Consider the following 22,358-nt stretch of genomic DNA (forward strand, 5'->3'; position numbering starts at 1 on the left):
AGCAGATGTAAGAGGGCTGAAGAGCTTGATCTTCGTATACCATGCACTGAAGCCGTTGTTGGCTTGCAATAAGACTTCGTTCGTGACTATAACTCTTGTTAGGCATAAGTACTCCCCTAGTTGAGTTGTAAAGCTTGAGGGTTTTTGATTATTTTTGAATCCTAGGAGTTCACATGTACAAGTTTTACCACTCGTCTTCTGGTTAGTGGAATGAATGGTGAGTTGCTTTCATCACTTGGTTAGTGGTACGAATGTGAGTTCCTTTATCACCTTTCATCACATTTCATCACCTAGTTGGTGGCACGAAGATGAGTTCCTTCTTCACTTGGTTGGTGGCATGAGTGGCAAGTTGCCAAATGATATTAGAGTACAGGTTGTATATTTTATCACCTGATTGGTGGCATGAAGGAGAGTACAGGTTGTACATTTCATCACCTCGTTAGTGGCTTGAAGATGAGTTCTTTCTTCACATTTCATCACTTGGTTGGTGAGAATAAGGGCAAGGTGTCGAGGCACATTGTAGTAAGTGTCGAATGACACAAAGTATGTTGAACCCTTTCGAAGCACAGTTGGCTTATGTATGGATGTGTTGGAATGTATGATGTTTATGGATGAATGTATTGGAATGTATGATGTTTATGTTGATTGACATGAGTGATGCCTATGAATGTTTTGCTATGCATGAAAGGATCCCTTGTTTGGATTTAAGTCATGTTGACATATACTTAGACTTTATTTCATGTTGTAAGCATTCATGTTGAAGCTTCAAACCTGAGCGTTTCAGTGATAGGGATGTAAGGGAGTTAGGACCAAGTTGTCTAAATCATCTCTTTATTGAATTGTTGCTAAATGACCTTCATTACATAGGATGCCGAATGGCTGTAACTCAACACTTGTACAGTGTGAGTCTACTTGTAATAGTACTTCAAGTGATCAGCGTTCCATGGATGGCCAAGGGTCTTGCCATCGGAGCTCTTGAGTTTGTAAGAACCAGGGCGACTGATGCCAATAACTTCAAACGGTCCATCCCAATTTGGGCTAAGCGTGCCTTCACTCGGGACTCTGTCGCAGAGTAGTCTTTTCTTCAATACCCAGTCCCCCACTTTGAAAGAGCGAGGTTTGACTCTTGAGTCATAGTAGTTGGAGATGCGCTGCTTGTAGGCTACATTCCTCAAGTGAGCCTGGTTTTTGTGTTCCTTGACTAGATCCAAGTTGAGGGTGAGTTGTTTGTCATTTTCACTTTGCATATAGTTCTGGACTCGAAACATTGCTTGCTCAAGCTCAACTGAGACAATAGCCTCTGTACCAAAGGCAAGTGAGAATGGAGTTTCTCCTGTTGAAGTCCGATATGAAGTGTGGTATGACCAAAGAACTTGGGGTACAAATTCTTGCCAACAACCTTTGGCCTTGTCCAAGCTGGTTTTCAAAGTGCGCTTGATTATTTTGTTGATGGCCTCAACTTGTCCGTTAGACTAGGGATGAGCTGAGGAGACAAAACATAAGTTGATGTTGAACTTAGAACAGAACATCCTGAACTTCTTGTTGTCGAATTGTCGCCTATTATCCGTGACTATCGCATTAGGAATGCCAAATCTGCAAAGGATGTTCTTCCATACGAAGTCTTCTATTTTTGCCTCAGTAATGGTTGCCAAGGGTTCTACTTCGGCCCACTTTGTGAAGTAGTTAACTGCAACGATTGCATAGCGGACCTTGCCGTTTCCTGCAGTTATTGGGCCAATCAAATCAAATCCACATTGGGCAAAGGGCCAAGGGCTGATCATAGGAGTAAGAGGCTCGGGATGGGAATGATGAATAGTTGCGTAGCGTTGACACTTATCACATGAGTGGGATATTCTGATGGCATCTTGGTAGAGTGTTAGCCAGTAATATCCTTGGCGAAAAGCCTTGTGTGCTAGGGATCGAGATCCAGCATGATCTCCGCAGACTCCTTCATGTATTTCTCAAAGGACAATTTCGGTTTCCATAGGTGTGAGGCACCGTAAGTATGGTAGGTTAAAACCTCGCTTGTAGAGTTGGTCATTAATGATCAGGTAGCGGGTAGACTTGTATCGAATCTGTTTAGCTTGGACTTTATCATTTGGGAGAGTGCCATGAACAAGAAATTTATAAATTGGGGTGATCCAGCTATTCCCCTGTTGCAAGTTGCACACTTCTGTGACCATGGTGCTTGGTGTTGCCAACAATTCGATATGAATTTTTCTCCTAATCTTGTCTTCCACTGCTGAGGCGAGGCAAGCCAAAGTGTCTGCATGACTGTTTGCCGCTCGAGGGACTTGGGTGATCTGGTAGTGGAAGTACTTGAGCAAAAGCTGCGTTTGCGCAAGATACGCTGCCATGAAGTTATCCTTAGCGTCAAAGTTGTTCGTGACCTGGTTAACCACCAATTGGGAGTCACTGAAGATATTAATTTGTTTAACTCCAAGGTGTTTGGCCAAACGTAAGCCTTCTAAAAGGGCCTCATACTCGGCTTCATTGTTTGACGTCTTGAATTTGAAGCGAAGAGCATACTTCATTGCCACTTTGTCGAGGGAAGTCAGGACTAGTCCTGCTCCACAACCTTGTTTGTTGGATGAGCCATCAACATATAGAGTCCATACTGGGAGTGTTGGTTCTACCTTCCGGGTTTCCAGGGGTGATGAAGCCGCTGCCTCAGGTGTAGGAGAAATGTTAACGGGATAAGTGAATTCGGCAATGAAATCTACAACTGCTTGGCCCTTTTCAGCTAGCTTTAGGTGGTAGAAGATGTTAAACTCTCTCAGTGCTATGGCCCATTTGATCATTCGCCCCGAAGTGTCAAGACTCTGAAGTATTTGTCGAATGGGGTGATTGGTAAACACGATGACGGAGTGTGCTTGAAAGTAGGGGCGAAGTTTCTGAGCAGACATGACTAATGCTAGAGTTAATTTCTCAATGTTGGAGTATCATGTCTCCGCATCTTGTAAAGCCTTGTTAGCGTAGTAGACAGGTCGTTCGATACTACCATCTCTACGAATGAGGACGGAACTAACTGCTGAAGCTGAGACAGATAGATAGACAATTAGGGTGTCGCCAACTTCAGGTTTGGAAAGCAGAGGGGCTTTACTCATGTACTCCTTGAGGTTCTTAAATGCTTTGGCACATTCATCGGTCCACGTAATGTACTTTTTACTTTCCTTGAGTGCTTTGAAAAAATGAGCGCATTTGTCTGTGGCCTTAGAGATGAACCTGGTCAAGGCTGCCACCTTGCCAGTAAGGCTCTGGATGTCTTTTGAAGTTACTGGTTCTTTCATGTTCATGATTGCTTTGATCTTCTCGGGGTTAGCTTTAATGCCTCGTTGGCTAATCATGAAGCCTAAGAATTTTTCAGAGCCCACACCAAAAACGCATTTGTTGGGGTTCAACCTCATTCGATACTTCTTCAGGATGGAGAAGGTTTCAGACAAGTTGGCAATATGTTGGTCAGAATGTTTTCTTTTGACTAACATATCATCAACATAAACTTCCATGTTTTTCCCAATCAGTTCAGCGAACATTGAATTGACCAATCTTTGATAAGTCGCCCCTGCATTCTTTAGGCCGAATGGCATGACTTTATAGCAATATAGTCCTCTATCAGTGGTGAAGGTCGTGTGTTCTTGGTCCGAAGGGTTCATGAGGATTTGATTGTACCCTGAGTAAGCATCCATGAAGCTCAAGAGTTCACACCCTACTGTAGAGTCTACAAGTCTATCAATGAGAGGAAGGGTAAAGCTATTCTTCGGGCATCATTTGTTTAAGTCGGTGTAGTCGACACATATTCTCCACAAGATCTTTTGAAGCAAAAGACTTTCCTTGGTCGGATTTTTCTTAATAAGGACCACATTTGCTACCCACGTTGGATAATTGACTTCACGGATGAAGCCTATGCTTTTGAGTTTTTCAACTTCTGCCTTCATTGCTTTATATCGTTCAGCATCATAAGATCTTCGCTTCTGTTTAACTGGCTTGGTCTTGGGATCAATACTCAAGCGATGACAAATGATATCGGGAGAGATGCCTGGCATGTCCTTGTATGACCAGGCGAAGACTTCAGTGTTCTCTTGCAAAAAAGAGATGCCAACCGAATGGGTGGTGACAAAGTGGTGCCAATCTTCACTATGCAATCTGGATAATCTTTTGAGATAGAGACCTTCTCCAACTCTTCAGCAGGTTGTGCTTGTTAGGTGAAAGAGTCATCTCGAGGATCGTTGGGTTGATTGTTACCATCGTGAATATTCAAGTTGGCTTTGTCTGAGCTGGTCTTGATAACTTGGTCATGTATAGAAAGAGTTTCTTTGGGTACATGCAAGTGTTGTTGCTTGACTGAAGTGTTGTAACATGATTGTGCACTAAGTTGATCTCCTCTGATGTAACCATTGCCATAGGGGGTTGGAAATTTCATCAACATATGCGTGGATACCATGGCCTTGAGATCATTAATGCACGTGCGTCCAAAGATAACATTGTATGCCGTTGGGCAGTTAACCACCAAGAAGTTAGTGGTGATGGTGGCTGTTTACGGGCCTGTACCGATGGTGAAGGGTAAATGTACGCTCCCTACAGGTTGCACGACATCACTAGAGAAGCTTATCAAAGGAAAAATCGAGTGATCGAGCAAGTGTTCAGCTACATTAAGTGTTTTGAAAGCTTCATCAAACATGATATTGACCAACGCCCCCGTGTTGTACATCAAAGTTGGCTATGTGAGCCTCCACAATCAGTAGGTCGTTGTGAGGATAGATGATACCTATTTCTTCCTTAGGGTAGAAACATATTGGATCCCAGTTAGGCTTTTGATACTTGCCTCCCCTGATGTTTTCCACGTGAAACACTTGGTGGCCAGGCTTCAATGTTCGTTCATTGTTTTTAATGGCCCTGTTGGAAGATTCAGATATGGGTGTGCCACCGCTTATGGAATATATCACATTCACTTGGCGTTGGTTGCGGTTATCCCTTGGAGGGTGAAGGAGGAACTGGTCAATTTTTCCTTCACGTGCCAAAGTTTCAATATGATCACGGAGGGTGATACATTTCTCGCCGTCATGGCTATTATACTCGTGGTAACCACAAAACATGCCTGTGTTCTTCGTGGACTTGAAATCTGGCTCCCTCAGCCTTGGCTTTGATATCAAGTGAACTATACTGGGGTAAATGGCCGTGCATGTGACATTCAAAGGTGTGTATGTCTCATACCTAGGGGTAGGACCATTCTTAACACGTGTTTGGCCCACTGCATTGACTGCCTAGGGGCGGGTATTATTGTGGTGATACCTTTGGTTATCGCGATAGTGCCCCTTACTCTTTTTATTAAACTGAGACTGGTAAGGATGGAAGTCTTTCCTCTTGCCTAAAGAATGATACGCCTGTTGACTTGGCGAGGTATTAGGTAGGGCAGGGGGAAGCGTCGCTACTGTTTGGAAGGTTGAGATCTTCTCATTCGGTTGGATTTGGCTTTCACTCCCTATTTGCTGATAAGGGATGGCTGTAGGGAATTTTCCTTGATATGTCCTTGCCTCAGCGGAGGCATGGTTATAAGCATGCGCCATTACCTCAGAGTAAGCCTTCCAAGTGTTAGCATTGATCATGTACTTGAAGAAACAGTCGCGTAGGCCTGCTTTGAAGGCTTTAAGGGCGGTTTTGTCATCTGCCTCAGCACAGCAAGAATACTCATGGCTAAAGCGGCCGGCATACTTTCGTAGTGACTCATCCAGCTTCTGGCGAATAGTGTACAAGTCATCTGCGGAATGCAAACGATCTGTCTGGAAGATATGTTGAGAGACAAATAGTTTCCTCGGTTCCTCAAATGAGTCTACTGTCTCAGGTGGAAAACGGCAATACCAATTCAGAGCTCTGCCAGAGAGGGTAGAGGGGAAGAGAAGATATCGTTCTTCGTCAGTGTGCATCCGGTATGCCATAGTGGACTCAAAGAGGTTAAGGTGTTTAATCGGTTCATTCCTTCCAGTGTAGAGTTGTAAACCAAGCTTCTGCTTTGTCTTTGCTTGGAGGGGGTGTCGAGGATCCTTCTTGTAAGAGTGCCAGGCCTAGGTTGGTTCCAGTCAGGTATTTCGGCCTGACGTTCGGCCTTCAACTTGTTTACTTCCTCAAGGAGTTGTAGGACAAGGGGGTCCTGAGTGGAGTCAGGCATTGCTGGATCCTTCTTCCGTAAGTCTCAATCTCCTCTTGGAAGTAGGAAAGCTTGGTCAAGGGCATGGGATTTTTCGTTGGACTCACCGTACTGACTCCAGGGCGAGCTTGTCGAAACACCCTCGAGTCCCCCGTACCTTCATATTCCTCTAGGACATGTCGCTCATTCCCTAGATTGGCAATTGGCTTGGGGCATGGGAGAGGACCGAACCTTTCAGAAACCCTTGGATCATTGACCTTCGAGTTTATGTGGATGGGATTCTCTCGACGTTGCCTCAGGAAGTCCCAACAGTCGCGATAAACGGCTTTTGATCATTCTACTTCCTCTGCAATAAGGTTCCTTCCTCCACTTCTCATGCTTCGGGTCGAAGTAGCTGGGTCGAGAGAGGTCTCATGTTGATCAACACCTTGATGAGTAACTCGCTCCCCATTAGGGATATCCATGTTGAAGGCAGGTGATCCCCCATGTTGGGGGGCACCCAGGTGGTGGTTGACTTCCCCGGAGGCGATGAGTTCGTGTGTTTGAGTATGCCTAGCTTCATGGAGCATTCCGAAGAGCTTCTCATACTGCTCATAGAGGATCTCATTCTTTATCGCTATCTTGTTGTTCTGAGCCTCTAGCTCATCGACTTTAGCCTGAAGAGAAAACCTCTTTCGTTCCTTTTTTCGTTGCTTTCCACTAAGTGCGATGGGGGGTGTCGTTCTGCGTGTTGTGGCTCCCTTCACTCCCCATGTTGGAGAGGGGTGCCTGGTCGAAAGAAAGTATGCGAATGGTGGAAACCAGCTTGATAAAGCTGGAGAGAGTAGGAATAAATGCGATTCCCATAGACGACGCCAAATGTTGATGCACAAAATCGGCGAGGACTTTGGTACAACAGAAAATGTCAAGTTTGTGACCTTTACTAGGTTGCTCTGGTCATTAGTGTGGATAAGTATGTAAATGAATAGAGATAGGGAAGCAAACAACACAAGATGTACGTGGTTCACCCAGATTGGCTACGTCCACGGAGTAGAGGAGTTCTCATTAGTTGTGAAGGGTTTACACAAATACATAGGTTCAAGGTCTCTTTTAGTGAGTTCTAGTGAATAGTTTAGTACAAATGACATTAACGATTATTGTGGGAGAATGATACCCTTTTATAGAAGAGAGTTTCTAGCTTTGTTCTAACATTGACACGTGTCGTGTTGTGATTGGCCTCTGATATCGACATGTGTCGCGCTGTGATTGGCTTCTGATACCAACATGTGTCGTGTTGTGATTGGCCTCCTAGTTGGAGGAAAAGTCTTGTGGGTCCTTGACGGTATGCTGTTGACCGGTGATTAGTAGTTTCAGGATTGGTCAAGTATGGTACAAACAAAGTACAAGGGAAGAAATCCTCATCTCAAATGCAAACATTGTGATGCCACCGGACACGTGCAGGACAATTGCTGGATTTTCCACCCTGAGCTCAAACCAGACTTCAAGAAGAATGAAAGGTTTATTCAGAAGAAGCCTCAGTTTCCCAATTACAAAGCTAATCATGCCTCATCCCTATTAACTAGAGGCTCAGAGGATCTTTTGAATTTTACCTCCAATCCCACCACACTTATAAATGAGTTTGTTGCATACCTTCAACTGAAGAAGAAAGTCTCTGGGAGTGATAAAGCTGGTACCTCTGGTAATGGCAACTCAACTACAATGCTAGGAAAGTTTGCAGGTTTTCTTGCTGACTCGAAAAAGCTCACTCAAGACAACACGCAAGGTATATTGACAGCTTTCAAAACTGCTCTAAATATAAATCAATTGCATGATTTGTGGGTCATAGATTCTGGTGCCACATATCACATGATAAACCAAGTTTACAAGCTCTATGATTTTAAAAAACTTCCTACACCTTCACATGTTTCAGTTGTAGGAAGTTTTTTAAAATCATGGAGCTTGTAAACTTGGTTTGTAATGTGATATGTGGCATCGGAATATATGTCACACATCATGAAACAATATTTAAGCAATAATGGAATTTTGCATCAAAGCAGTTGTGTTGGTACTCCACAACAAAACAATCTAGCAAAGAGAAAGAATCGTGATTTACTTGAAAAAACGAGAGCTCTAATGTTGTACATGAAAGTACCAAAAAGATTTTGGTCTCAAGGGGTCATGACGGTTGCATATATCATAAATAGAGTACCAAGTCGAGTCTTGGAGTTCAAATCTCCAATAGAAGTGTTAAAAGGAAGGGATACTAGTCTATCACATCTTAAAGTCTTTGGATGCACATGCTATGTTCCTATTCAACCACAACATAGGGATAAACTGGACCTTGGGGCGAACAAATGCATGTTTCTTGGTTACTCATCTACTTAAAAAGGTTACAAGTGCTATAGTCCTGAGTTAAAGAGAGTTGTAGTTTCAAGGGAGGTACGATTTGATGAAACTAACCCCTTTTTCAACAAGTTGTTTGAAGAAGTCATGTTTTGAATTTTTTCCCTTACCAAGGGTTGAGGAATTATCTCTCAAGATACAACCTCTTAATTCTCCTACTGCAACTGATGAAACTCAAGATAGTAATCACAATCCTGACCAACAGATGCATAATGAAGAATCTTCTCATGAAGAGCCAGAAAGCTTAACCAAAGAAACACAACAATTTCAAGGCAAAAGAATCCAGTGCATGCTAGGTATCCTCATACAAGCTTCAAGATTATGTGACTTATTTAGCAAAGCATCCAATCTGTGGTTTCATGTCCTACTAGAAAGTTTCATAATCTTGTGCTGCCTATTTGAACACCATCACCAGTCACTGCGAGCCTCAAACATTTCAAAAAGCTGAGTATAGATTGATGGCATCCATAACATGTGAATTAATATGGCTTAAGGGTCTGTTGAGTGATTTGGGGTTTCAAACAAAGCAACCTATGTCAATGTACTGTGATAATCAAGCTGCAATGCACATAGCTTCCAATCCAGTGTTCCACGAACGAACAAAACATAATGAGGTTGATTGCCACTATGTCCGTGCTCAAGTGCAAACTCAAGTGATTCAAACTCTCTACACAAGAAGTGATGATCAATTAGCTGACATTTTCACCAAACCATTACCTCCAAAACAGTTTAAGTGTCTTCTATCCAAACTCGGTTCCATCAACATTCTGGACTCGGCTTGAGGGGGAGTATTGAAAGTCAATAATGGGTATTCGATATGCAGCATCAGTTACCCCATATCGTCTAAAAAAAGTCAAGATTGGGTATTCGGAGCTATTAGATAGGTTGATGATTAGGGTGTAGTTGTCACCTTACTTCTAGTTAGATCTTGTATCTTCTTTCCCATACTTCTAGGGTGGTTAGAAGCTTTTTGCCTTACCTTCTTTCTGCTCCTTGTTTTATGGAGCTGCCGTGTAGGAGTGATTTAAGGGTAATCAGTGTGTTGATCACACCTTGCCGTATATATCTTGTATTCTTGTGTTGTTGTTTCTCTATAAAAGATATATGCAAACAAACACTTAAAACTCAACACACACTCCAATGAAATTGAACTCTCTACATTTAAGCGATGTTCTAATTTTGGATTTTTGAGGGAATTGGAAATGGAGTTGGTCACACGCCAATGGAATTGGGGCCTCTATTGTTCTTTGTTGTATTTAAGATCAGTTGTCGACCGATCAGAAGTAAATCGGTTGATTTGCACAATGCCTATTCGGGTCTTTCGATTATTGTGGGCCGCGAGAGATCATGCCATTAGGGTGTGGAAAACTATCAAGTTGGAAGGAGAACTTCTTGGAGAATCTCAAACAATTTTATTAAATTTTTGCTAGTTTAGCAGTTAAACAGTGTTAAAGAACTACTTTAGCTAATCACTTAAACTTTTCGTCTCCAACAAACACGCTCTATTTTAACAAATTTTGAATATTTATTATCACTCATTTTAAGAAGAAAAAACTCAACTCACTCATTTTTTAAAACAACATTCTCTCTTCCTTTTGTCATTGGCTCGAGAATTCCACTTGAATTTCATTAATTTTTTAATATTTAGCTCAGTTGCTCCATAAACTTAAATACTAACTGTTCATTTTTCTATAACAAAAACTCTTTTATAGAGTCAAGCTTCTCTTGAAGATGAGTTTTTTCAAATTTAAAACTCTTTAAAATAGAGTTTTAGCGGATTTACAGTTTTATGTGGAGATGCTTTAAAAAATGACCCAAGCCATCTCTAGTGTTCATTACTATCTTCTCCCCCAAAGTTTTTATTCTGAGCTTCCAATTTTGTGCAAGTTTTCTTGGGTAAAATTGATGACAAATGTCAAATTCATTGGAAACCTTGGGAGTTGATGTCTAGGCTTGTGTAGGCTAAATGGTGGAGAAATTTTCAATGTGCTAGGAGCACAACTTAATATATCAAATGTTATAATACAATTGGTTGAATTTTTTTTTCAAGTTTCCAACAATTATATTATTATATTTAGTGTACCAGGTCTTATTTCCAACATGCAAGCTAATACCCCATATATTATAATACAAGTAGAGGGACATATATGGAAAAATCTCTCCCAATCATGATGTCTTTTTCCTAATGCAACAGCTTTTAGGTTCTTAATATGGACAAGGAGCCTCTCCGATTCATTTTGTGGGGATTCTAAAGATTTTCATATTCTAACCGTTCATCGTACATCGCGTGGCCAATTTTCGTAAGGTACTATTTATGTTTAATTTTAAATAAAAAAATCAAATGATTTCTGACTGCACGACGAATGCCTAAGATTTGAGGTTTTCTAAGATCCCTACAATTTAAATGAGGATGGGATCCAAATCCTCTTAATATAACATCTATCACAAATGAATCATGATGCCATCTGTTGTAGTTCGATGACCCAAAGAGGAAGTTTCTTCTAATTTTGAGGATTCCGCTCTAGCAGCAAAGAAGGCAATTTCTGATGTCTAACTCGGCTAATTTCGCGTTTGAGTGATTTTTTTTTTGTAAGGATGGTTTTTATGGAAAGAGCTAGGCGGTTGAGGTGAAGGAAATACATTGTTAAAGTAGGGTCTAGGAGGGTGTCATTCAATATGATGAAAAAGGCTTTTGGGTAGGGTTGAGATATTAAACGCTAGGCATGAGGTATGATGCGTGCCATAAGAGGTACAGGTTGATCCCCATATGATAATGATATGATTCTTGTGCACAAAGGGCCAAGGCCAGGCCAGGCAGGCAAGGCATGTCTGAACACATAGATGCTTTAGCTTTCCTCCATGCTAATAATCATAGACATTGGGAGGGAGGTAACCATGATTACAATCATTTGGGTATCTTTTTAGCTTTATATACATACATATATATATATGTATATATGATATAAGATTTATTCGCATTTTTTTCTTTTCTTTATGCCTGCTATTGTTTATATGATATAAATTATCATACCATAACAACCGAATCAAAGTGGTATATTATCATTACTATACTAACCGAATTAATTGACACATCGAAATTTGATGTATCAAAAGTTTGACATAACATTAGTAATATATTTTGAGATACCAAAAATTTAATATGGTAATTGATATGAAAATTTTAGTACGATAACTATACCAATCTAATCCTAATTATATACATCCAGAGGTTCTCATGTGATTTTTCTAGTTCAGAGGCATAAAATAAACACGAAGAGAAAAAGAATTTGTGAAAATCACAAACCAAAATGATGTCCTTTAAAAGTTATGAAGGGAGCTTTAGTAGTTACACCATGATACATAAAGCAAAGAGATTTTGAATTTTGAAAGTCTCTCTCTCTCTTTCTCTCTCTCTCTGGAGGAGTCAGGCCTGCCAAGTTGCCAAAGAAAAGGAGGTAATAAAGAAATGGAGTAAAGAAAAAGGAGCACATTGCCATCTCCATCTCTATCTTTGGTTCAGAAATTGGAGCAAAAGCAGCTGCAGGGTCCTCCACATTATTCTCATCAACCCAAATGAAACTTCTTCTTCCTCCTTCTCCTCCTCTTTCTTCCTCTCCCATCTCATTATTCTTCACCTGGACCTGCATTATCTGTTCATGCAAGATCCAAGTAACTCACAAGCAAGGTATGCCCATTGCCCACCTCTCTCTCTCTCTCTCTCTCTCTCTCTCAACACGCACACCCTGCGTACATTGTAAGCTTATAGGTACATAATCATATCGTCTAATTGGATTATTAGTCTATGGTGATAAAGGTAGTTAGAAGCTAGTTCATGTGGTAAAAAAAATTAGGATTTAAGCTTATGTGATAAAATTTGTTAGAATTTAAGCTTAAAATTGAAATTTCCGTCAACGTTCCGTTAATTATTAGCACGTGAGCCATATATATTAGGCTAAAACGGAATTCTCCGTTAATTGTTAGCATATATTAGGCTAACTTATCTTTTTAGTCTCACATGTTAGTCTCATGTGCTAACAATTAGTGAAGAGTTGAGGAAATTTTCAATTTTGGGCCTAAATCTTAACAAACTTCACTACATGAGGTTTAAATCCTAATTTTTTTTTATCACATAATCTATCTTCCAACTATCCTATCATCACATAAACTATTAATCCAATTAAGCCTAATCATATTTACATGAATGTTATGGCACAACTAATTTGAGGCCTGCATGCATCTTCAATGTTGATTAAGTAATTGCTGCTTTGTATATAATTTATATATATATTGAGTTTAATGTTTACTATATCCGAATGGTTGGAGTGTTTTGCTAGTCTACTAAAGAGAAAGCAGAATATAATTTTGGAATACTAATACTAATTCGGGGGTTTTCGGTCCATTTCATTAGCATCACTTTGGGTCTTGTCCATCTAATCTAGTTACAAAGATACGGTCCAAATCAATTGAAAATTCTGCCACAAAGACTATTTACATCCAACGTGATCTTCTCCAGATCCTTTTGATGAGAATTCTAGAGATCAATAAATCATATTTATTCATCGTACACAGTTTTTTTCAAGTACTGTTTGTGTTTAATTTTAAATAAAAATATTTAAAATAATTTCTGACTGCATAATGTACGATGAACGAACATGATTGGATTATTACTTAAATATTAATTAACGTGTTTATTTTATATTGTTGACACATCATTTAGTTTGAAAATTTAATTTAAAATTTTGATCTCCCTATTATTACTCATTTTGAAATATTATCCCACAAGCCACTGATTCTAAATGGTAGACTACTCGCTTCATCCCTAAATCCAAGCCATCTATCGTTCCTATATCCAACGTTATTATTACTTGATGAGTAATTTTACAGAGACTGCATATGTATACTATATTGATAAACCATCTAATGTGACAAGATATTCATTCAATTAACATTTAATCAAATAAACTCATTAATTCACATTATATGCATACATTATTTAATGCATCAGATAATACATCAATATAGTACAAACATATAGTATACCCGCATTTTCCTCCTTTTATCACCGTCAGTGTGAGACATAATTGTACAATGATTGCTTTTGACTTGAATAACTTTTGCACTAGTAGTAAACTCGCCCCTAAAATAAAATAAGCAATAATTTTTTTTTAACAAAAAATATTATCTACAATAAGGGAAGGGAATATACTTTAGCATCACAATGAACTAGTAATAATGTAGTTTAAATTCGTCTTCTATGAGAATAGAACCTAAAACCTTTCATTTATAAGTGAAGAAAAAAACCACTAAACCATAATACCGAGTGGCTAAAATAAGCAACATTAAATCCATATAACTTTTTTTTTTTGTTTAAAATCATGAATTCGGTTTTCCAAAATATCCTTGGGTAGAAACTAATGAAAATTGTTTAAAAACTTTGAGTTTTAACGATAAGGACAAAATAAAGGGTAAAGTGAATAGTACTAGGATTGACTTTTTAGTGTAAAAATATGACTTTTCTTTAAAATGAATAATACCGAGAGCTTTTCGTTAAAGTTCTGTAAAAAATAAGTTGACTCATAATATAAAAAAAGAAATTTATTAAGTAGGACCAAAAGTGAACGGACCTAAATTGATAAGATAAATATGCAGGATTAAACCTAATAATTAACTACGTAATTGATCTTATGTCTAATTATCTCTATGTTTTATGCATTCATAGATGTTTTCATTGTCTTTATCTCGTACCTATTGACAACTAACATAATCTTATAATTTGCACTTCATCTCTATCTTATATGTATTTTTTTTTAATACATCGATATTTTCACATTAAGGGAGAGGGAGTTCGGCTAAATCACACAATGGACAGCCTAATTTGGTATTGAATTCGCCATCTATGAGATTCGAACCTAAGATCTCTCACTTCTAAATGAAGAGAAATACCACCAGAATGTAGTACTAAATAGCCTATCTTATATGTATTAATCAGACAATATAAATTGAGACGCTTCCTTTCATATTGACAAGTTTTTTTATTTGGTGCATGAGAGATAGTTATCTTGGGGATATTACAGTTAATATAACGCACTTGTTTTTTAATATATAGGAATAAGCCTTGGTATCAAAGAGCAATTGAGATGGGCAGTTTATGGAGAAGCATCAGCAATACTTCCAAGTCCACACAAGTTCCAGCGTCAACTTCATCCACGCTATGGAAAACCGCTGTTAATGTTCGGAGTGGGCACTTGGAATCGAAAACCAAAACCGAAACACGAACAAAACCATGCCCGCCTAATGTCCAAAGTGGTGGCAGTAGTACTACTACTGGAACAAACAATCACACCTTTTCTGCAGCTTCCAGTTCCAGTTCGTCGAGTTCCAGTAACAATAATCTTAGACATGCCAACAAACTGCGAAAATGTACCTCTCTAAAGGTTGCCACTTCATTTACAAGGGTGTGCCTTTGTGCATCAATATCTTCCTACAATGAGGTTTTCAGAGCTGAGCTTCCCCCAAGAAGAAGCAATAGTTACCCGAGAACGCGATCGTATTCCAAGCCACTTGGTACAACTAGTAGCAGTACTACTGCACAAACACCACAACAAGCAATGAGCGCAAGACGACATAGTACCGACCAAGGAATCAGAAGAGTGTTTCGAGGTAAGTCATTGACCGACGACGTGTTGATGAGAAGGTTTGTTGTAGAAGAAGAGGCAATGATGCAAGTTAGAAGGAGAAATCAAATGGAAGTCATAAGGAGGAGAAGTGTGATGAGGAGGAAGAGGCTTGGCCCCAGTCCTCTTAGTAGAATGGTTATGGCTCAGGTTCTGGAGGAGGATTAAAACATTTTAAACTTTCCCCTCATTTTCTTTTTGTGCCTCTTTCATAGTCCTTTTCTCTCTTATTATTATTTGTGGTCAAAAGAAGAAGTGCCACTCTCTCTCTCTCTCTCTCTCTCTCTCTCTAACACATCTTTTTCAAGAATTATGATCTGAAGAACTTCAACTTGTTTGACCACTGGTCTGGAATTCGTCACCTTGAAATCTAGAAATTTTTCGAGAACGGACTTTTTGGAGCCTGCATCCTTCGTTTTGTATTTCTTCTCCAATGACAACCATGGTTCTTTGGATGTCTTGCAGGATGCATACACATTGCGAAGAGTATCATCTAGTCCTTTAAAAATGCACAATGAGTCCAAGCATCAATGACATTTATAGTGTCTTTGTCAGGGTTTTCTGTCAAAAATGACACTCTTCCTTCACAACATGTACAAGATGTAACGTTGTTAGGTAGAACAACATTTTTTGCTTTGCCAACATTTGAAGTCTCATCCCTTACAATTTTGTGGCTTTTTGGTATAAGGGTTCTTGGTCCTACTTGTTAGACATGTTCTAAAATCAGAAGAACAAGACATTATGATCACTAATATAATGAATAAATCAATATAAAATAGAGAGGAACTAATTACATTCATCTTATCTGTAGAATACAGAAAACATGACTCTTTCAGGATGACAGAAGAATTAGCGTATGCATAAGAATGTCTTCTACTCTCTCCAAACTATATGTTTTTGCTATGAATAGGGTTTAACACATAATACAACAATTATTGTGAGAGCAGACACAATCTTTATATAGTTGCTAGGATATTTCTCAATCAAGTCTATTATTAAATGAGAGATACTCATATTCACAATTATATATTCTATATCCCACCATAATAAGCCTTTACTAAATAAAGATCACATAATAGGTTAATTAGAGGTTAAGACTTTATTACTCTAACCATATTTGGCCATAAGATCACTTCAACAATCAAGTCACCTAAATATTAAGTTACTCGAGAATCAAGTGATTAATTCACAAAGTTATTGACTCAAATTATTCTTACACCATTCATATTGACTAATTGCTCCATAACATCTTTTTTGTGTATAAGATTGTTGGAATGAGAAATGTTAAGAAGACTCTCTTAAAAGTAAGCTATTCTTGAACTCTCTACCACCTCATGTTTTTGACAAAATTCTTGTCCCAACATTATAAAATATTATGCCAAAACATAAGGTGTCGAAGAGTCCTATAGTCCTGTTTTGAGAGAGACTCCTTATCATTTCACTTGTTGGAACAGAAATATATACTTTTCTTGATAATAGTAATTAGAATACGAAAAAAATATATTAATAAGGACAAAGCAAATAAATATAATTTGAAAACAGATAGAGAAATCCACTAGCAATTGCAACTGATATTTTACTGCAGTGGCATAAAGCAATCTTGTTTATGCACTTTGGTACAGATTCATAAAGCAATCATGTTTATGTACTTTGGTACAGATTCGATTTCTACCGAGTCTTCTTTCCCTAACAGTTAACTGTTTAACCCACTAACGCTATTGTTACCCGTAAACCTCATTTGTCCTATCGACACACTTCCTGTTAGGCCTTGTTCGGCATCAAATCATAACTCAACATCCAGCACAATATGGCATGTTTTGAGCCCAGTTTGCTGGCATGATTTGTGTTTTTGAGAGTTATGACGAAAAGTCATGGTACTATTCACTTTAACGAAAAATCATATTTTTACACTAAAAAATCAATCATGGTAATATTCATTTTACTTTTTATTTTATCATTATCGTTAAAACTTAAAGTTTTCAAATCATTTTCATTAATTTTCTTATTTTTAAACCCAAAATGCATCATGGTGTGGTTACGCATGGCCTACATCTTCGTGGCTCCAAGCCTCCAAGGTTTTTGTTTGAGACAACTCCGGAGTCTTCCTAGGTGGTACATAACAGAAAGGGATCCTCTTTAGATCCCTTTTCATCTAACCCACTTAGTTTGGATCCGAATCGTTGAAATTTGATCAAACGACTACAAACAAGGAAGCCTTTAAAAGTGATAATAATTATAATTGTTGGATTAAATTCCAACCGTCCGAATTCCAAAATAGGTAGATGCTCTTTCCGTACATAACATAAGACAAAACTCTCGCCTTTTTAAATTGATGAAGACGCATGGCTTGTAATGATAAATTGATGAAGACAAAGCTCCATTTTGGACTTTTTCCTTTTGTTTTTAGTGATGATAAATGTAATTGAATTACTTAGTGGTTTAGGATCGGATATACATTTTTTTTAACAAACAATATTATCTAATTAAGAGATGTGGAAGTGAGGTAAGCCTTACAATAGGTTAGCAATAATATGGTTCAAATTCATTTTTGGCGAAAATCGAATTTAAACCCTTTCACTTATAAGTGAAAAACAATACCACCAGACTGTAGTACGAAGTGACAAATCTGGTATACGTTTTTTATACACATTTTGACATCTATTTCATAATGTATTTTTTAACGATCCGAACTATTTATATTGTAGTATATCATTTATAGATCATATTTACAAAAAAAATTAGACAAATTTAAAATCATTAATACATTTTTTTTTTGTAGTGGAAAAATGGACACATATAGTCTACAAAGAAATACAAAAAAGAAATGTTTTTTATTCAAAATGGTCGATGAGATTTGAAATCAATATAAGTGGTTCTTAAGTTTGTCTATCATCAATCATTTTGGTTCCTTTGTGAAACTATCTATTAAATAAGGATCAAAATGATAAAAATCCCTCAGTTTAATAAATAATCGGCCAAAATGATTTGACAACAAATTGAAGGTATTTTTATCATTTTCTCCTTATTTAACGAAGATTTTTCAAAGAATGACAAAAATGATTGATGATTAACAAACTCAATGATCAATTCTAGTCGATTTTAAATTTTAAAGATCAAAGTAAAGAGTTATACTAATTTCACCGATCATTTTGGCTAAAGCCAAAAAGAAATACTATTTTTCTTGCTTGTTCTTTTAGGTCGCCTAAGGTATCTAAAAGGTTAATAAAAGTATCTAAAAGGCGATAAGGTTTGGTTGAACAACATAGTTGACCTACCAAAACTAATTTCCATAATTAGGAAAATCTTTTGACTATTTATTATTTAAGGGGAAGAAATCAATTAAACATTATTGCATCTCTCTTGTCCGTGATATGCATTCTCATATTGTCACGCACGTTATGTGGACTAATAGCATTTAGTACTGTCACAAAGTAATATTTAGTATTATACCAACGACCCCTTCCATTTTTTTTTTAGCCACTTAATTTTAATTATATGTATTGTCTATTCCATCCCATACTCATTTTTTATTTTCAAAAGATAGCTCTAATGAGTTAAACGGTTCGCTAGGAAATGTTTTTAATATGACTGAAATCATTTTTTGTGAAATTTGAAATCAATTCTTAGTAGAAATTCAAGTGGATCTTAGAAAAGCACTTTAAGTGTTTCTTGCAAGAAGTAAATATCTGATGTTTCTTCCAAAAAAACATCTAACATGTTTTTGGAAGTCAAAATCAATTCAACCAAAAATGTTCAGTCATTTAAAAAATGCTTCCAAACGATCTCTTAGTTGTTAGAAGGAAGGTGAATTAGTGGAAGTCATACGCGCATTATGATGAATATATATAATTGTTTTCTATCATCGTTATAGAACATCGTATGTATCACCATATTCCGTTATCATTAAAGACAAAAAAATATTTGAAATTGAACAAAAATCATTTTAATATAACCAACTTTCAACACACGGGTCATCTTTGTAGCATAGTTCAGGAAGTGTGCGTGGAAATTTGGATCGTAGATTAAAAGTAATGGAAAAGAGAAGATAATTGTGATGAAAGGTCAACTTTCATCTCCTATACTGCAACCCAAATTAGGAGTAGGATTATCTCTCCTCTTTTTTTCCCTATCTTTCCCTTTCTTCTATTTGAACGATCATGGTTAAACCACGTTAAGATTTTATATTAATTTTTTATAACAAGAGAAAGACAAAATAAGAGAATGTAAGAGGAGGGAAAAGAATCATAGTCTCCCAGATTATGGCTACATTTTCGGTTTACTTGGGTTTGTTTGTTTACTTGAATTAAGGGTGGCTCTACTCACACTTCATTTTTACATCTCATACACATTTTTTAATTTTTATTCATTAATTTTGTTCAATTCATTTAATGGGACAACCGAAAATTCAGAGCGATATGTGAAATGTAAAATTAGATGTGTAGATATCACCACTCTTGAATTTAATAGTAAACTAGCAAAACTCTCTCACATCTATAGCTTTTATAGAAAAAGCAATTAGAGTTTCCAAGTGGGGAAAAAAATTGGAGCCACGATCTTTGGATTTTAGCCCAACTGATGAACTAAAAATATATGAGTATGGAGCAATGATCCTATTCAATAACATCATTAAATATTTCTTCCAAAGTAAAGGGTTTAATGAGGCAAAAAAATGATGAAAGTTTTAACGTTGTTACCCAAAAGGATCATTGCTCCACATTGTAATAAATTCACGAACCAATGCTCATAAATTTTTAGTTTAAGAACCAAAACTCCAATTATACTAAAGTCAGGAAGCCATTGCCCCAATTATCATATCAATTTTCATTGATATGATAAGAATATTTTTCTCAAGTACCGAGTTTGACACTTATTTCCATTGAAATGTAAAGTTATCAAGAGCTTATATGTTAAAATTTTAAGAATTAATCAAGAAATGTAATTAAAAAAAAAAAATCAAGAAACGACTTAATAAAATCCCTCTAAATTTTGTCAAACGATAGGCATTCAGATCACTTTTATTTGTTAACTGTTTGAAAATTCAAGACGTAAATTACATGGAAGGGTAAGAAACAAATTAGTGAAACTCACTAATTAAAATGTGGAGATATTTAGTACAGATAATGTTGTTGGTACTAAAAACAATCTCATTGTTTACTCCTCATTAGTGTATATATATTATTTTTTTTGTAAATATAAAAACTTTGTAACCATGAAATTTTTGTTATAAGTATGCCTTGAAAGCTGCTTTATAGCTTTTGGAATACTTATGTTGTTAAATTCTTGTTTAGTGTAGGAAGGTTTAGCATGTGTTATGTCCACTCAATCATAAGTATGACTCGTCTCAAGTCATTAGTGTTAGACAATACGATGAACACATAGGTGTTCAAATTATTGAGTTCATTGAACTACGATCAACAAAGAGTTCTTATATACATGTCATATAAAAACTCATAACTTGCAATAATGCAAAGTTGTCATTTGATCTGAGACACCACAGTTGCTTTATGGGTAGGTCTTTAATCATTTGACAATGTAACAAAGATCATGCTCCATCTCATAGGGTAGGCAGGACAAGACGGCTACGATCAAACGACGTATTAGTAAGTGAGCTTTTGTTTTCAAGCTACATATCATGTATATGGTTTTCATAATTGCTTTTATGAATGCTTGTATATCATGCCATGACTTTTACTTAGAAAATGCAAATATTACATACATTGTTGATGTTGTGATTTATGAGTTTTGTGAATCCTATTATGTCATGATCATACATACATTTTTATCTTCTCAACGCTTGACTGTGTGCGGTCGGAAAGTAAGACTATGTGCAATCGGAAAGTAACCAGACCAAGCGCTTAATTTGACAGTACTCGGGTCCCACTATAGACTTCCTTCCACATTGATGATTGACGCGTGGAATGCAATTGACGTTTCCGCCTGTCTCTTGGAGTTCCATGGCAAAAAGTTGTCAGGTTTTTCACTCGGATGAAGCAGTCGAAAAGTACTTTAAGTTGAAAGCTCGGTCCTCATGGTCGGCATTGAGGATTGATAGTTTATTAGCTCGAGTGGTTGGTGCCAATGCTCTTCAGCCATCCTTGATGCACCGCTCGATAAATAAAAGCTCTTAGGCTGGTCTATACGCCTAAGAGTATCTCCAAATGAGATGTCAAAATGTTCAAATCAGCAATAACGGTAATAAAAGACAACATTAATGTTTTCCAACCGAAAAGCCAAATCTAATGTGACATAACATGGAATGATATCTCTTCCCCTTGCTGCCAATTTTGTCAGCACCTTCACATTTTTTTAATTAATTATTAAATGCTTTTTATTAATTTTTATTGGTTTTAAGCATTATCCTTGTGTTTCTTTTCATTCTCACTGCAAAGAAAATACATATGAATTTTTATTTTATGTTTAAAAGTTGACATATCGGTTGGAGAGCAAAACTTTAAAAGATGTCAATGTGCCACGTAAGCCTTCAAATTTAAATTTTAGGTTTAAAAATTGACATCTCCATTGGAGATGGTCTAATAGCTTGATATGTCGACTTTGTAGGTATTTATGGGCTTCCTTTCAAGGCCTTGTGTCAATAATACCTAAGAGCATCTCCAAATGAGATGTCAAATTTTAAACATCAAAATGATATTTGATAGCTTATGTGGTAATTTAACATTTTGTACAACATTTTGCTTCCACCCGATATGTTAAATAATTACGTTATTTGAAAAATTTTGTTTTTATCTTTTTGTGGCATCCAATATTGAGGCAACCAATCAAATATTTGAAAAACATAGCAACATTTATTATATTATATTAATCTATTAAAAAATTATTTAATAAATTTGATATTTGCTATTAAATTAGATAGCAAAAGGCCTTGCCTTCAATCGATTCAGCATCATATAAAAAATTAAAGGCTTGATTGGAGCGAGTTTGCTATCACTTTTACTATTGTATGTCTACGTGATAGTTTTAACATTTTTAAATATGCTCAAAGACTCCTAATTTACAAGTAAATAAAGAAGAATACTATGTAGCGTAATATCAAGGAGAGATTTGGTGTAATAAATTAAGAGAATAAAAAAAACATAGAGAGTGAAGGGAGGCCAAAGTTGTAATAAGTGGGAATAATCTGGTGTGGTGGCCAAAATAGTCTT

At 37.0% G+C, this 22,358-nt stretch overlaps 2 protein-coding genes across 2 annotated transcripts; one reads left to right on the forward strand and one right to left on the reverse strand.

Annotated features, from left to right (window-relative positions):
* Positions 1 to 4,670: 4,670 nt before the first annotated feature.
* On the reverse strand, positions 4,671 to 5,933 carry LOC125475310. Its single transcript, XM_048580027.1, has 2 exons — positions 5,290 to 5,933; positions 4,671 to 5,160 (listed from the first exon to the last, which is right to left on the reverse strand). The coding sequence occupies exons 1-2, from the start codon at positions 5,931 to 5,933 to the stop codon at positions 4,671 to 4,673; spliced, it is 1,134 nt and encodes a 377-aa protein (XP_048435984.1).
* A 5,965-nt stretch (positions 5,934 to 11,898) lies between these two features.
* On the forward strand, positions 11,899 to 15,742 carry LOC103957745. The gene is made up of 2 exons (XM_009369949.3): positions 11,899 to 12,209; positions 14,631 to 15,742. The coding sequence occupies exons 1-2, from the start codon at positions 12,181 to 12,183 to the stop codon at positions 15,364 to 15,366; spliced, it is 765 nt and encodes a 254-aa protein (XP_009368224.3). The 5' UTR covers positions 11,899 to 12,180; the 3' UTR covers positions 15,367 to 15,742.
* Positions 15,743 to 22,358: the final 6,616 nt, after the last annotated feature.

Source organism: the organism of the source record quoted next, unplaced genomic scaffold (assembly GCF_019419815.1).
Source record: "Pyrus x bretschneideri cultivar Hongxiangsu unplaced genomic scaffold, Pyrus_bretschneideri_v1 Contig14, whole genome shotgun sequence".
NCBI classification, from domain to species: domain Eukaryota; kingdom Viridiplantae; phylum Streptophyta; class Magnoliopsida; order Rosales; family Rosaceae; genus Pyrus; species Pyrus x bretschneideri.